This window comes from Dermochelys coriacea, chromosome 1 (assembly GCF_009764565.3).
Source record: "Dermochelys coriacea isolate rDerCor1 chromosome 1, rDerCor1.pri.v4, whole genome shotgun sequence".
In the NCBI taxonomy this organism is placed as follows: Eukaryota; Metazoa; Chordata; order Testudines; family Dermochelyidae; genus Dermochelys; species Dermochelys coriacea.
Genome location: NC_050068.2, coordinates 241,873,764 through 241,886,700, shown reverse-complemented (window position 1 = coordinate 241,886,700; position 12,937 = coordinate 241,873,764). Strand labels below are relative to the sequence as shown.

The following is a 12,937-nucleotide window of genomic DNA, read 5'->3' as shown; positions in this document are numbered from 1 at the left end:
GTCCACTTCTGTTTTCTTTGTAACATACTGCACCTTCGTTATTAATCAGCTTTAACCCATGGTGCCTAGCCACGTGGTCTTCAGTTGTCTTCTTCTTTCATATGGCATAAAAACGAGTAATGTGTGAGATGTCCAAATCTAGGTTGGTGGTCCAGTTGATTGCCTCAGGTGACATGAAGTGAATGGCAGAGGTATCACCAACATATGATCACTGAGGACATTGGTCGACAAGGCATTCCATAGTTCGAAGTTTGTTTTTGCTGTCACAAATAGGATTATATCTTATGGAGGATGTAGGTACATCTGCCATCAGATGAGATTACAGTTCAGAATGGACTCTATATTCCATGAGAGTGAAAAGCTGCTGGGATCTTTGGTTGGGTCCTGGATGGATTGTGTGTTTGGGTCATTGACTTTGACATCCACCTTGCTTGCCACTGATCCTTGGAGAAATCCCAAGTCTTTAAAATCTTTCATTGCAATCTAAAAAGAATTTGAGTCGGAATCTCAGTATGTTATTTAGGTCTTCATGTATTGGAAGATCTTTATTCCCTCAAATATGATGGGACTCCCGAAGGATTCTCATATTGCAATGAACTTGGTTGGGGTGGGGTGGATGTGTGGTCTTCAGATAACAGAGAGAGCAGGAGACAAGCTCAAAATTTTCCTGCTATGAGAAGAAAACTAGAACAGCTTGATAATCTCATGGAGATGGCTGACATAAAACATCAGCAGAAAGAACAGGAGAATTTGTGGCACCGTCTCTCTAAGGTGCCACAAGTACTCCTGTTCTTTTTGTGGATACAGACTAACACGGCTGCTACTCTGAAACCTGAAATAAAACATCGGCTGACCTAATAATTTTCTGTCTCTTCTTTCAGTGAGAGATGTATTTTAAAATCTTATGTGCTTTTTACTTAGGGGCATAGATTAGAGCAGAAGACTGCAACAGATTAATTGTATCTTTCTGTTCACTCTAATGCATTTATAATGCAGCTATTGCTGTGGTATCTTGACACTATATAGACAATTTGAAAGCAACAATTACAGAAGATTTAAAAAAAAAGATTTCCAAGCAACTTGCTAACTTTCCTCCCCCACTTTTAATCATCTCTCAGAATGTATTCTACGGATAGGAGGTACTAGGTTGCCTTCTTCTGGTCACTTTTGTTTCCCTTGCCTTCTTCTGGTCCCAGAATTGTACAGGAACTCAATTGGTCTGCCTGCTTAAATATCACTGGATTTCTTTATTAATCCTCCTTAAAGCGGAACACAGTCAATGTTAGGTAATGAGCTAGCTCTGCTATGTAAGATGATCTAACTCATTCCTCTGGTTTCTCCCCTTCTGCTCCCCTTTGCGAGTATGTCTTTCTGAAGAGCAGCAGCACCTGTTCAGCGGTGAAGGGAACTGCTGTCTCTCAAGGATAGCTGGTGTTCTCACAAGTTGAATAATTTATTTATATGCAGTGAAGGAGTAATTATAATTGGTTCACATTTATACTGCTACAGGACATTCCAGCTTCCTAATATAATTACTAATATCCCAAAACATGAGCTACTGCCTAGTTCACAGATAAAAAACATATAATAGAATTTTGAGGCTTTCCTTTTGGGCACATGCAAATGTGTAGTTCACAGCTAGAACTTGGCTCATTGTTTACGTATCACAAAAGGGTGTGGCTAAACAAAAGCTCATGTGCCATTTCACCTTACAGTGAGGTCATCTTGCTAAAGATTTGGGGCATCAGGAATTTAATGATAGCAGACAGATGTCAGAGACATAGTGATTTGGGTCTGAATATGTGAATTAGAGTTTGCATTATTTCAGTACACGATCAAGGAGAAGGTGTCTGAAAACTTTTAGTAAAACACAAATGTCTTAAATAATGGGAAAGAGTACTTAAAAATTTATTGGCTGCAATAATTTCTTTTAATGGTAACGTTTTGGTGGGTTTTTTTTTAGTTTGTTCAAATGTGACAGTCTCTTTAAAATACAAGCAACAGAAATAATGTTTAAAAGTCTCCAGTTCATGACACCAACACAACATACTCTCAGGAATGAATTCATAAAAGGAATTTTAAAGCTATGTTTTTATTTTTAGTTTCTTTCTTTACATTTTCACTTTTCCTGGGTTTTTGTTAAGCTCCTGGGAGTGGGGTTTTTTTTGTTTTTTTGTTTTAAATTAGCTATGATGTCAGTCCCCTATGCTGTTGAAAAGAATTGAAGACCCCTTTACCCCTATGCACACATGTCAGGTCAAACTGCCTCTGTTTTTGTGTGTGCATGCGCCCCATTTTGGGTCATTCTATACATTGACATGTATGACATTAGTCTATTTAGTCCTGAAGGAGTGAGATTTATCCTGACCTTTATGAACTTTCAAACTACTGAACTTGGCTAAATGAGTGGGAGAAGATGGGAAAGGTGGACATTTTCTTTTAACATTGAGTGCCTGGTGATTTTATTGATTGAAGGTTGTAAACAACTCCATGTCCATGGATTTTCATGTGAGAGTATTTCAAGGCGATTGATACTGCAGAGTATTCCCATAAAATGAAGAAGTTGAACTGAAGGGAAGTGCTTTTGTTAACTTTATACCCTACGCTTACTTAACCTGAAATCTTTATTTTACTGAAGCTTAAGCTCTTTCAAAGTAATGTTTCCTCCTCCTGCTAATATAGCTTAATATATTTCTTTGTTTTTCATTCCTAGGTTCCAACTATGGGAGTCCCCGTCCAGCTCATGCCAACATGAATGCCAACGCAGCTGCAGGGCTTGCCCCAGAGCATATCCCTACTCCAGGGGCAGCTCTGTCCTGGCAGGCTGCTATCGATGCTGCCAGGCAGGCCAAACTGATGGGTAGTGCTGGCAATGCAACAATATCCACAGCTAGCTCCACGCAGAGGAAACGACAGCAGTATGGGAAACAGAAAAAACAGGGTACAACCACAGCTACACGTCCTCCCCGGGCATTGCTGTGTTTAACGCTGAAAAATCCCATCCGGAGGGCATGCATCAGCATCGTTGAATGGAAATATCCTTTTCGATGTAGTCACATAGAAACCAGCAAGTTGTTACTGTGCATTAGGCACAGTGCATAAATATGAATAAATACATACATTAGGCTGATGGGCACCTCTGGGAACCTGAAGTCGATGAGTAGTCTCTGATGCATTCATTGAGAACAGTTGTGCTCAAAAAGTTTAGGCAACTATACTAGGCTAGAGTCTTGACTGTACTGCAGCATATCAGAAGGCAGTAAAAGTTTTGCCTGATGGAATTAGCATCAAATTTTGCCCTTACGAAAGCATGTACAACTTATGCTGAAATCAGTGTGAGCTGTGCAAGGATCTCTGAGGGCAGAATTGGACTCATATTATATGAATGATAGCAATGGATCACATTCTTTTTTTAGTTACTCGTGCTTTGCCTATTGTGTAACTTAGGGTACATCTACACTGCAATTAAAAACCTGCAGCAGGCCCAAACCAGCTGACTTGAGCTCACTGGGCTCGAGCTGCAGGGTTGTTTAATTGCAGTGTTGACTTCTGCAATTAAACTTCTGCAATTAAAAGTCAACAGTGTTGACTTCTGCAACAATTCTGTTGACTTGTGCTGCAGCCCAAGCTCTGGGATCCTCCAATTTCACAGGGTCCTAGAGCCCAGGCTCCAGCCCAAGCCTGGAAACCTACACAGCAATGAAACAGCCCTGCATCCTGAGCCCTGTAAGCCTGAGTCAGAGGGGTCAGCCACAGGTTTTTAATAGCAGTGCAAACATACCCTTAGAGAATTTGATGGTATGTGATTCAAAATTCAAGAGCTGTGTAAGTCGTGGTGGCACACTAAATAGTACAGTATGCATCCTGGAAAGAAAAGGGGGTGGCATTGGCATGGAAGAGTTAAACATAATAAAGTGTTTTCTGTGATTGGGCCAAATCCTGTTCACCTTACTCATGGGAGTATTTCCACTGAAATCACTAGGACTATTCGCATGAGTAAAGTGAGCACGATTTTGCCTGTTAACTGGAACTGGGCAAGAGAGAGAGATTAGGGGATGAGTGTGTGACTTGTAGTATAAACAATCCAGTAAAAGTTAGAGAGTGGGTGTCTGGATCTAGCATTATGAGCAAGGGGCAGACAGTCAGATAATATCTATTACCAGTGTGACAGAGCAGTAGAATTCAAGGGCCCAGTCCTGCTCCCCTTAAAGTCAATGAGAGTTTGGCCATTTACATCAACAAAAGGAGCAGAACCTAATTTATAATATAGTTTTATTTTGTACAGTGTCTGTCAAACTGTATCCCAAATCCCACTGGAGTGAAATACACATTAAAATACAAAGAAAAACTTTCAAAACAACATAAATCAAAACTAATCAGAAATGATGATTGTTAGAAAATCACTAGGTAGGCAGGGATCTTCAATAAATCCCAGGGACAGGACAAGAGGATTGGCGGGAGGAAGGGAAACAGGGCTGGGATCGGCCTTTCTGATGAAGATAGTTCAGAACTCAACAGCATGTAGGATGATGGAAATTGACTGATGGTTTTTAAGATCTGATGTGCTAATTTAGATGTTGCTCCCAATGAGGTTTGGAGGGCAAAATGTAAAGATGGGGAAGAACCCCGCACTATTAACCTGTTTAGACCTTGCTGAAACAAAATCTTCTTTTTCAGATGGCGAACATGTTAAAAATGGCCCTGTCAATAAGGGTTCATAGATGTCCTTAAGCATCTACCAGTCTATTCCTTCCTTTTTGGGATGCTAGTTCTTAATCCCTTTGATTGGTTTTGCTACTTGTTATCCCTTCTGACCCAACAAACCAAAAACTGTCCCTGAAAGTCTCGTGTTTACAACCACAAAATATTTCAATATCATCAAAGGGTTATGATGAGATTCCATCTTATTCTGCACTCTGACTATTCCCAATTATTTAAAATAATTTAGAAGGGCTGGGCTTAATGTTCTGAACACTTAAAGTCAAAGCACACAGGATGTTAAATAAATATCAGATGTCATTAATGGCCTTTTTATTTTCCTATGCTGTGATTTGCAGCTTCCCACAAAAGAAAAAGTCCAAACCTGCAAAGCCTTACTTCTGAGATGTGTCTGGTCACATATGTACAAGGTCTCCCATTGTAATAGATATAGTAACAGTTATTAAAGGGGTGCTATCAAGGTTGTTAGGACTAAAACTTGGCCTGTGAGTACCTGGAAAGTTGTATTCTATTGTACCTTAAGGTTCCCAACTGTACACTTTTTATATATCTGTGATAAAATCCTGACCCTACTGAAATTCAGTGGGTATGCTTCCAGTCAGTGGTGCTCCCAGTGTCTTCAGAAGGGCCAGGATTTTACACCAATCCTTGCTCTAGTGCAACATTTAGACACTGTCAATTTACATTTGGCTCAAAAATTAAATTTGGAAATATTAAGCTTTTATAAAACCTAACACCAATATAAATGCTCCACAATTAAAAAAAGACATTCCAGTGAAAAGGTTTTTAGACAAAATAAACATTCGTCTACAGTGCTTGAAACCCAAAACACTACAGCATTAAGATCACAGAAATAAAACTGGCTATAAATAAAAGTTAAACCAACTTTGGTCTTGATTCTTCAAAGGCTTGGACATGTATTTAACTTTAAACACTGGGAATCATATCCATGTCTTTGCAGAACTGGGATCATAATTGATTGTCCAAAGAGAGAGAGAAAAAGTAAACAAAGGCCATAAAGGGTGACAAACTGGATTTTAAAAATTCATCCACTTTCCATAATCTAAGGTCTTATTAGTAGCATACAATAGTTAAAGAAATGTTTGTTTCCAGTATTTAATTTCTAAACTGACACTGTTCCTTTCAGAAAAAGACCTTAAAAAGCAGCAGCCAACAAGAATTTGGGTGCTGATTAGAGCTGGAATAAACTAGTTCATCAGAAAAATTTCACCACCAAAAAATTAAGTTTTGGTTAACCAGAAATTATTCACAAACATGTGTTGAATTCACTGAATTTTCAGCCCCTTTTGCCCCCCCCAACAATTTTTAGGCTAGAGTGACATGGAGATATAGGTGCCACTCACAAAACTGGAGGTGGTGCCCATATTCCCCTTTTACCCAAGCCCAGAGCATTCACTCAGGATATAGGAGACTTGGGTTCAAGGCCCTCTTCTGCCTGAGATGGAGGAGGGATACGAACTTGAGGTTCCTGCATTGCATGTGAGTTCCCTAACTACTGGACTATAGGGTATCCTGGTGTGCGTCTCTCTCAATGTCTCCTGTTGAAGCTGTACCACTTTTTATAAATACTTATTCATCGGGCCTGAGAGTGAGAGCAACTCTACAGTTTGGTGGGTAGGGCACTCACCTCAGAGAGGGGAACACCTGGGTTCATGTCCAGGCTCTAGTGCAGAGGGGGCAAACTATTTGGCCCGAGGGCCACATCAGGGAATAGAAATTGTATGGCGGGCCATGAATGCTCACAAAATTGGGGCTGGGGTGCGGGCTCTGGGGTGGGGCTGGGGATGAGAGGTTTGGGATGCAGGAGGGTGCTCTGGGATGGGATCAAGGGGTTTGGAGAGTGGGAAGGGGATCAGGGCTGAGGCAGGGATTTGGGGCATGGGGAGATGCTCAGGGGGTTCAGGCTCTGAGTGGCACTTACTTCAAGTGGCTCCTGGAAGCAGTGGCATGTCCCTTCTCCTGCTCCTATGCGGAGGCACGGCCAGGCAGCTCTGCACACTGCCCCATCCACAGGCACCGACCCTGCAGCTCCCACTGGAGCGTGTAGGAGCCAGAGGGTGGCCATGTCGTGGTTTCTGGGAGCTGCATGGTGCGGCCCCCGGGCCGAGCTGTGTGGTCCAGCCCTCGACCCAGCGCCCCGGCCAGAGCGGGGCCGACCCGCATGGTGCGGCTCGCAGGCCAACTTAAAACGGCTTGCAGGCCAGATCTGTTTCGCAGGCTATAGTTTGCCTGCCCTTGCTCTAGTGACTATTTATATAAAGTGGAAAAGGTTCAGCAGGAGAGATTGAGACCCACCCACTGAATAGGGTATTCACCTGCAATGTGGGAGACTCAAGTTCAAATCCATGCTCCACATCAGGCAGAGGAGGGACTTGAACCTGGGTCCCCCACATCCTGAATGAGTACACTTGGCTATTGCGTAAAAAGGGTCAAAAATATTCCCACCTGCTTCTCCGCTTGGTGAATGCCTGAAATTGAAATATTATGTTTTGATCAACTTGAAATAAATTATTTTTTCATTGTTTTGTTTTGTTTTGTTTTCTGTTTGTTTCTCTGAGAAAACTGAACAATTTACGTTTTGGGTCAATCTAAAACAATTTTGATTTTTTCTTAGATTTTTCAGTTTGGCCAGTGAACCAAAAAATTGGTTATTTTCACAGCTCTAGGCCTGATATTGCACACTTATGTATGTAACTCTATGCACCTGAGTGGTCCTATTAAGATCAATGAGTCCATGTGTGCATAAAGTTAAGTGTGGCTCCAATCTAATTCCTGCTGAAATCAGTGGAAAGACTCACATTGGTTTCAATGGACATTGGATAGGGATCTATATGTATAAGTGGTTGTGCAGGATTTGGGCCTTGCTTTGCACCCCAAAAGTATATTTTTAAAAAGTGTGTGTGTGCGCACACCATGGAGCTGAAATGCTCCTGCATAGGTTCCCTGGCATAGTGTGTGCTTGGCTGAAGAGTATCCCTGACATATTGGCTAGGCTGTCATTTGTTTTGCACATGAAGCCAATGTACACAAAAATACAATTAAAAAAATCCTATTCCAGCAAATAGATTATTTAAAAAAAAATCCCTGGCTTGAATCCTTCAGATAAGGTGGTGCACTATGAAAACTTTAAGATGGGCCACTTTTTGCCTTAACAACCTTGATCATGCTGTTTAAACAACCTGTGGTTAAACACACACACACACACACACACTCTCTTAATTCCTTTTGAGATCAAGACTGAGGAAAGAGACGCTGTGTTAAAAATATATCACAAGCTATTTGTTACAGATCCTAGTGCTTCTTTGAAATGTCTCTTTGAAATGTGAGGGAACAGGGTTAAGAAATGCTAAACTGCTGTCAAAAATATTTAAAATATATAGTCCTAAATGACAGCTGTATATGGACAAGAGAAACTGTATCACAAAAGGAAAGAGAGGTCCAGTCTGAATAGGCATTTCTATTAAAAATAGCACAACTATACATGAGGGGAAAATAAAGTAAAATTCAATCTAAATAAAAGAAGAAAAAAGATTTAAGAAATCTGTGTTTACTCTGGCACGCGACTGGCCTACACTGCTTTTGACATATTAGGAAGAAACTTGGCTGGGACCTCCTAAAAGCACTTAAAAAGGCATATGTTTCTTTTCAGACTATAAGGGTCTTGGAATGTTTTCTTTAAACAGAATTCTTATAAATCTTTTTTTTTTTAACTTGTGTGCACGCATTTCAGAATAACTTCCTTAACTCCATTCCTCAGACCATTTGAAATAATTATTTTACTGACTATTTTTGCCAATTGTGTGGCCTTAGCTATCTATATCCCCTTTCCAGAAGATGATTCCAATGCCACCAATTCCAATCTGGTAAGTCCTCACAGATGTCCAATTTTACTCTTTTGTAGGCCTTGTTTAAAACTGACTGGAGAGTCTGTCAGGAGCTAAGGAGAGAATAAGGCATGCATCAACTTCATACAACAGAACTGTGGATTTTAGTTTTGAATGCTGTATTGCTCTTTATTCATATTAGCACCTGTCTCATCGAGGCCTGTTGTAGAAAAGAATATTTCAAAAACCGGTTTGAATCCTGTATGTGGTGTTTTGGTTAGTAAATATGTGTGTGCTGTAGAAGTGTTTGGTAAATTTAAACTACAGGTGTTTGCACAGACTATCTTTAATTATAGATTGCTATGCCTTTGTTTCATTAAGTGCCTTTGTGTAATTGATAAGGTCCTTCTCTCAGGCGATGTACAGCAGTGCAGCTTGGTGACTAATTTCTAGGAAGCTCGTTGGGACTTGTGTGTGTTTGAAGGACTTTTTTTCTCATGCCTGGGAAGATTGCTGTTCCTGTTTCCATTGATGCAAATGCCACTATTTTGGGATAGGTTGACCATGGAAAAAGGAAGGAGTGTTTACTTTTGGCTTAGTGTGAAGTCATAGCAAAGAACTCTGTTAAGGCAGAGCACAACACAAAACAGAGGTCTGGAATGCAATCCACAGAATTAGAATAAAATTTAGCCTTCCCTCTGAAAATATTATGTCAATAAATCTAATGATCTGATTGGGAAAGCATGAAGTCTTACTCTGGGAGGGTAAGACTTGAGATATTGTTCTCTTACCCCAGTTGAAACTCTGTCACATGAGAGACCTTTTGGATGGATAGAGTGGGGAAAATAATGGCCATTTCTCCTAAACAGAGACAGCTGGCATGTATGACCTGTTAAAAATGTCACGCTATTCTCTGGGGAACTGGTCATTTTGATTAAATATTCTCTTGAAGTTGTCTAAAACAAATTGCAGTAAAAACAAAGACTTTAGATCTTTCCTGGAACATAGATCCTGGGTAACATCTTAAACTTATTTTTTTGCTTTGAGAGAAAAGGCAGGTGAGGTAATACCTTTTATTTGACCAAGAAAAGATATTAGCTCACCCATCTTGTCTCTCTAGCTGATGCTAGCCCATTGGGGGTCCTAAGCAGGAATATTTTTGCCCACCCCCAGTACTAAAACAGGCAAGTTCTTATAATAAAAAGTGAATAGGGGCCCCCCTTGAGCTGTTTGGGGCCCTAAACAATTGCTTAGTCTGCTTATGCCTAGGGTGCTGCAAACAACCGTCTTGCTTTGAAACGTCTTTAAAAAGTTAAAAACAGGGAAGAAGTGTGTGCCTGTTCATATGTTTTCAGCCATTTTTCATTTAGCTTCAAACTCATATTGGGTTTTCAACAAGGATGTTTGTGAGTTGGTATCATTACCTATTGCTATTTGTCTTGCTGTCTGATTGAACCGTTGGAAACAGAGTGCTGGATGATGATGATGATGGGTTTTGTGGGTGTGTGGATAATTTACTTTAACAGTAAAACACGTCCCTTTTCAGCAATGGGCATCTTGTAATAAAAGTCAAACAATAGTTTCTGTATCTTATACAAACAGGAATTTCCCTTAATGGCCATTACAATAAACAGAATACTGTTATCTTCTTGTCTACTATACATTTTGAATTATAACATTAAAAGATGCAAGTGAAGCAGATTTGAAGCTTGGAGGACTTCAATTTCATTCTATTCCAGAGCTAAGTTAAATTGGGCTGAGGATACTTGTCTTATTTCAGCATCATGAAACTACTGGATAATGGCAACTGAGTAACATTTCAGATAAACTTTGGTAATAGGATCAGGTAGACTGAAGTTGGCCTGTCTGGCATAATGATTAAAATTAAGTTGAGCAACTGCCATGCGAGATCTGTTGCACACATATGGTACCTCTGTTTAATATCTCACCTAATCCCATGACCATCCTATCAAAACACCTCCCCTTATTTGTGGGTGATATAATATAAAATACAAGAATTCCTAGGGATAGGTTAGTAAAAGGTGTCCACTTTGCTTGGGGCTGGGTAAAAAAAATTCATGTATTTGGGCAGCTGGTCTAGGGAGTTAGGGGAAAGAAAAAAAATTAACTGTTTCCCTATATCCTGTTGTTGTTGTTTTTTGATCTCAGTGGAATAACAATTTAAAATGTCAGCAAAGGCTCACATGGTAGGTCAGATGTCCAATGGCAGTGAAGTGGGGTTTCATTCAGTGGCAGTAAGGCTTTACTTTGCATTATGTGCTGGGCCCTGGACCATTGACTGCTGAATGGCCTCTTGTCCTGCCCCTTGTAAAAGGGGCATTCCGTTAAAATCAATAGAATGTCAGGACATAACCTGGTTGGTTCATCCTAAGGGAAACCTCCCCTTTGCTGAATTAAGCTTTCAAGTTGTATTTCATTCAGTACACAGTTCTACCTGTTAACATTTTGTTTTCTCCCACAAGGTGATGTGCACAGGTTTTTATATTTGTACCCTGGAATTAAAAAAAAATACATTGTATAACCTATTTCACACACAGTGCATTCCAAAATGCTTCACAGAATGTGGAATATAATTAGTTAAATATTAAGCAATAGCTAAGGGAGAGCAGAGCTAAGAGGTTTAGATAAGGGTGAAAAGATGTGTTCTGCAGAGATTTGGAATGAGATGGAGAGTTGATGGGGCACAGAGGTAGAAGAAAATTGTTCCAGAGCTCATCAACTGCAAAGCAGAGGGCTCTTGCACTGAAATAGCCAAACTGTGTGGAAGGGACAGAGAAAGAAGGGCTTTAAGTGCAGAGAGAAGGATTATAAACCAAACATACTCCTGTTCTAAACCCAAATGTATTCTGTGGACTACTTTTGCTTGATGCAAACACTCAGCTGTCAGTTTATTTTATTCTCTAGTTTAGGAGTCTAGAACCTCAGAGGATTATTTCTGCAATAGAAAGGGTGTGTCCTATTTCACTGTGGGTAAGTTAATATTGTGTGCAGATGGGCATATACTATGTTATCCCTTTCTTTTTTAAAGAGTCAGTCTGACTGAAAGGAAGCAGAATGAATCCAACTGCCCGGGAAAAATCTTCACTTGGGTAACAAGTCTTGCTTCACATTCACTTTGCAATTTCATTTGGGGTGGGAGGGGGAAGCTGGAGCATTAACATAACAATTCTTCCATCCCTGATTTTCTGAGACATGGAGTACCTTCTTCAAGAGACATATTACCCAGTATGTGATGTGTAACAATTCTTCTTCTTCTTCTTTTTTTTTTACAAGGTTCGACAGAGAAAAACAACTGTTTTCCAATAAACTGGCACACTTTTCTCAGGCTGTGAATGTTACTTTTCTAATATCTCATTATCACTTTTAAAGCAACTTTTTCTTTTGAGATGGGGAGAATTAAAACAATTTTTTTAAAAGTTAATGGCAAGGTTGGTGGGTGGTTGTTGGAAGAAGAGGGAGTTGTGGACTGTGTTAACTTCCACCATTGCTTTTCTTTTTGTGTAAAGCTGAGCAAAATGGTGGCTAATGTGGATTCACTGAATAATTATGATCTGGGGAAATTCTACCTGTGAGGGTATGAGATTAATCAAAAGTCAAACAGGACATATTTGTAGTCTCCGTAAGAGTCTTGCTCAGAAGTACATACACCTCACTCCACATGGATAATATCCACTGTCACACTTTCACCTTCCTCTTTTTATCACCTTTGCCGTTAGGTACAATACCCACTCTGCACTAAATCAGAAGTTAGGAACATACATGAGTCTTATACGCAGTTCAAATAGCACAGGCCCTTACCATCTGAATTGAAAGAGAATCTTCATAACATGTTAAGATGTTAATATAGGATCAAGGACACATAGATGAAAAGTTCTGGTTTCATCCATGACGGGCACTTCTACATATATACACTAACCAGTTCATTAAAATATTAATATAGGATTTGCTATCCTGGATTACACCATCCAGCCATTTTAACTGGGTGTAGTGATGTAGACTGGGTTGTGGAGGGTTGCCCATAAATGTGTTAGGTTCCTGGGGCTGATTGGAAGCCCCCTTCCTCAGCGCTCTGCATGGGTATAAATATGTTTGCTGGGAGTGGCTCCTACAGGCTGCTGTCACATTTGTTTTTAGACTGTCAGTGATGCACAGTATTATCACCTAATGGTGCTGATGCGCCATGCAGACAGGGTCCCACAAGTTCCATTAGCCCAGCTGTTAGATGGCTCACTCTGTTTCTGCCTTGACGATGAGAGATTCCTGCAGCCAAGCAAGGAGTCAGGAAAAGAGTCAGTGTATAGCTGCCCTTCTTTCTCAATCAAGTAACAGAGAAAGAAGAGAGTGAGTCAGGG

The 12,937-nt window shown here is 40.3% G+C and overlaps 1 protein-coding gene across 2 annotated transcripts in view; it reads left to right on the top strand.

The window, feature by feature from the left end:
• Positions 1–12,937, top strand: part of CACNA1C (calcium voltage-gated channel subunit alpha1 C) — a 721,739-nt gene that overhangs the window by 105,673 nt on the left and 603,129 nt on the right. For both annotated transcript variants that reach the window (XM_043517771.1, XM_043517767.1), the window contains exons 2-3: positions 2,714–3,035; positions 8,498–8,603. In XM_043517771.1, coding sequence (XP_043373706.1) covers positions 2,714–3,035; positions 8,498–8,603 — 428 coding nt within the window. The remainder of the gene's footprint in view (positions 1–2,713; positions 3,036–8,497; positions 8,604–12,937) is intronic.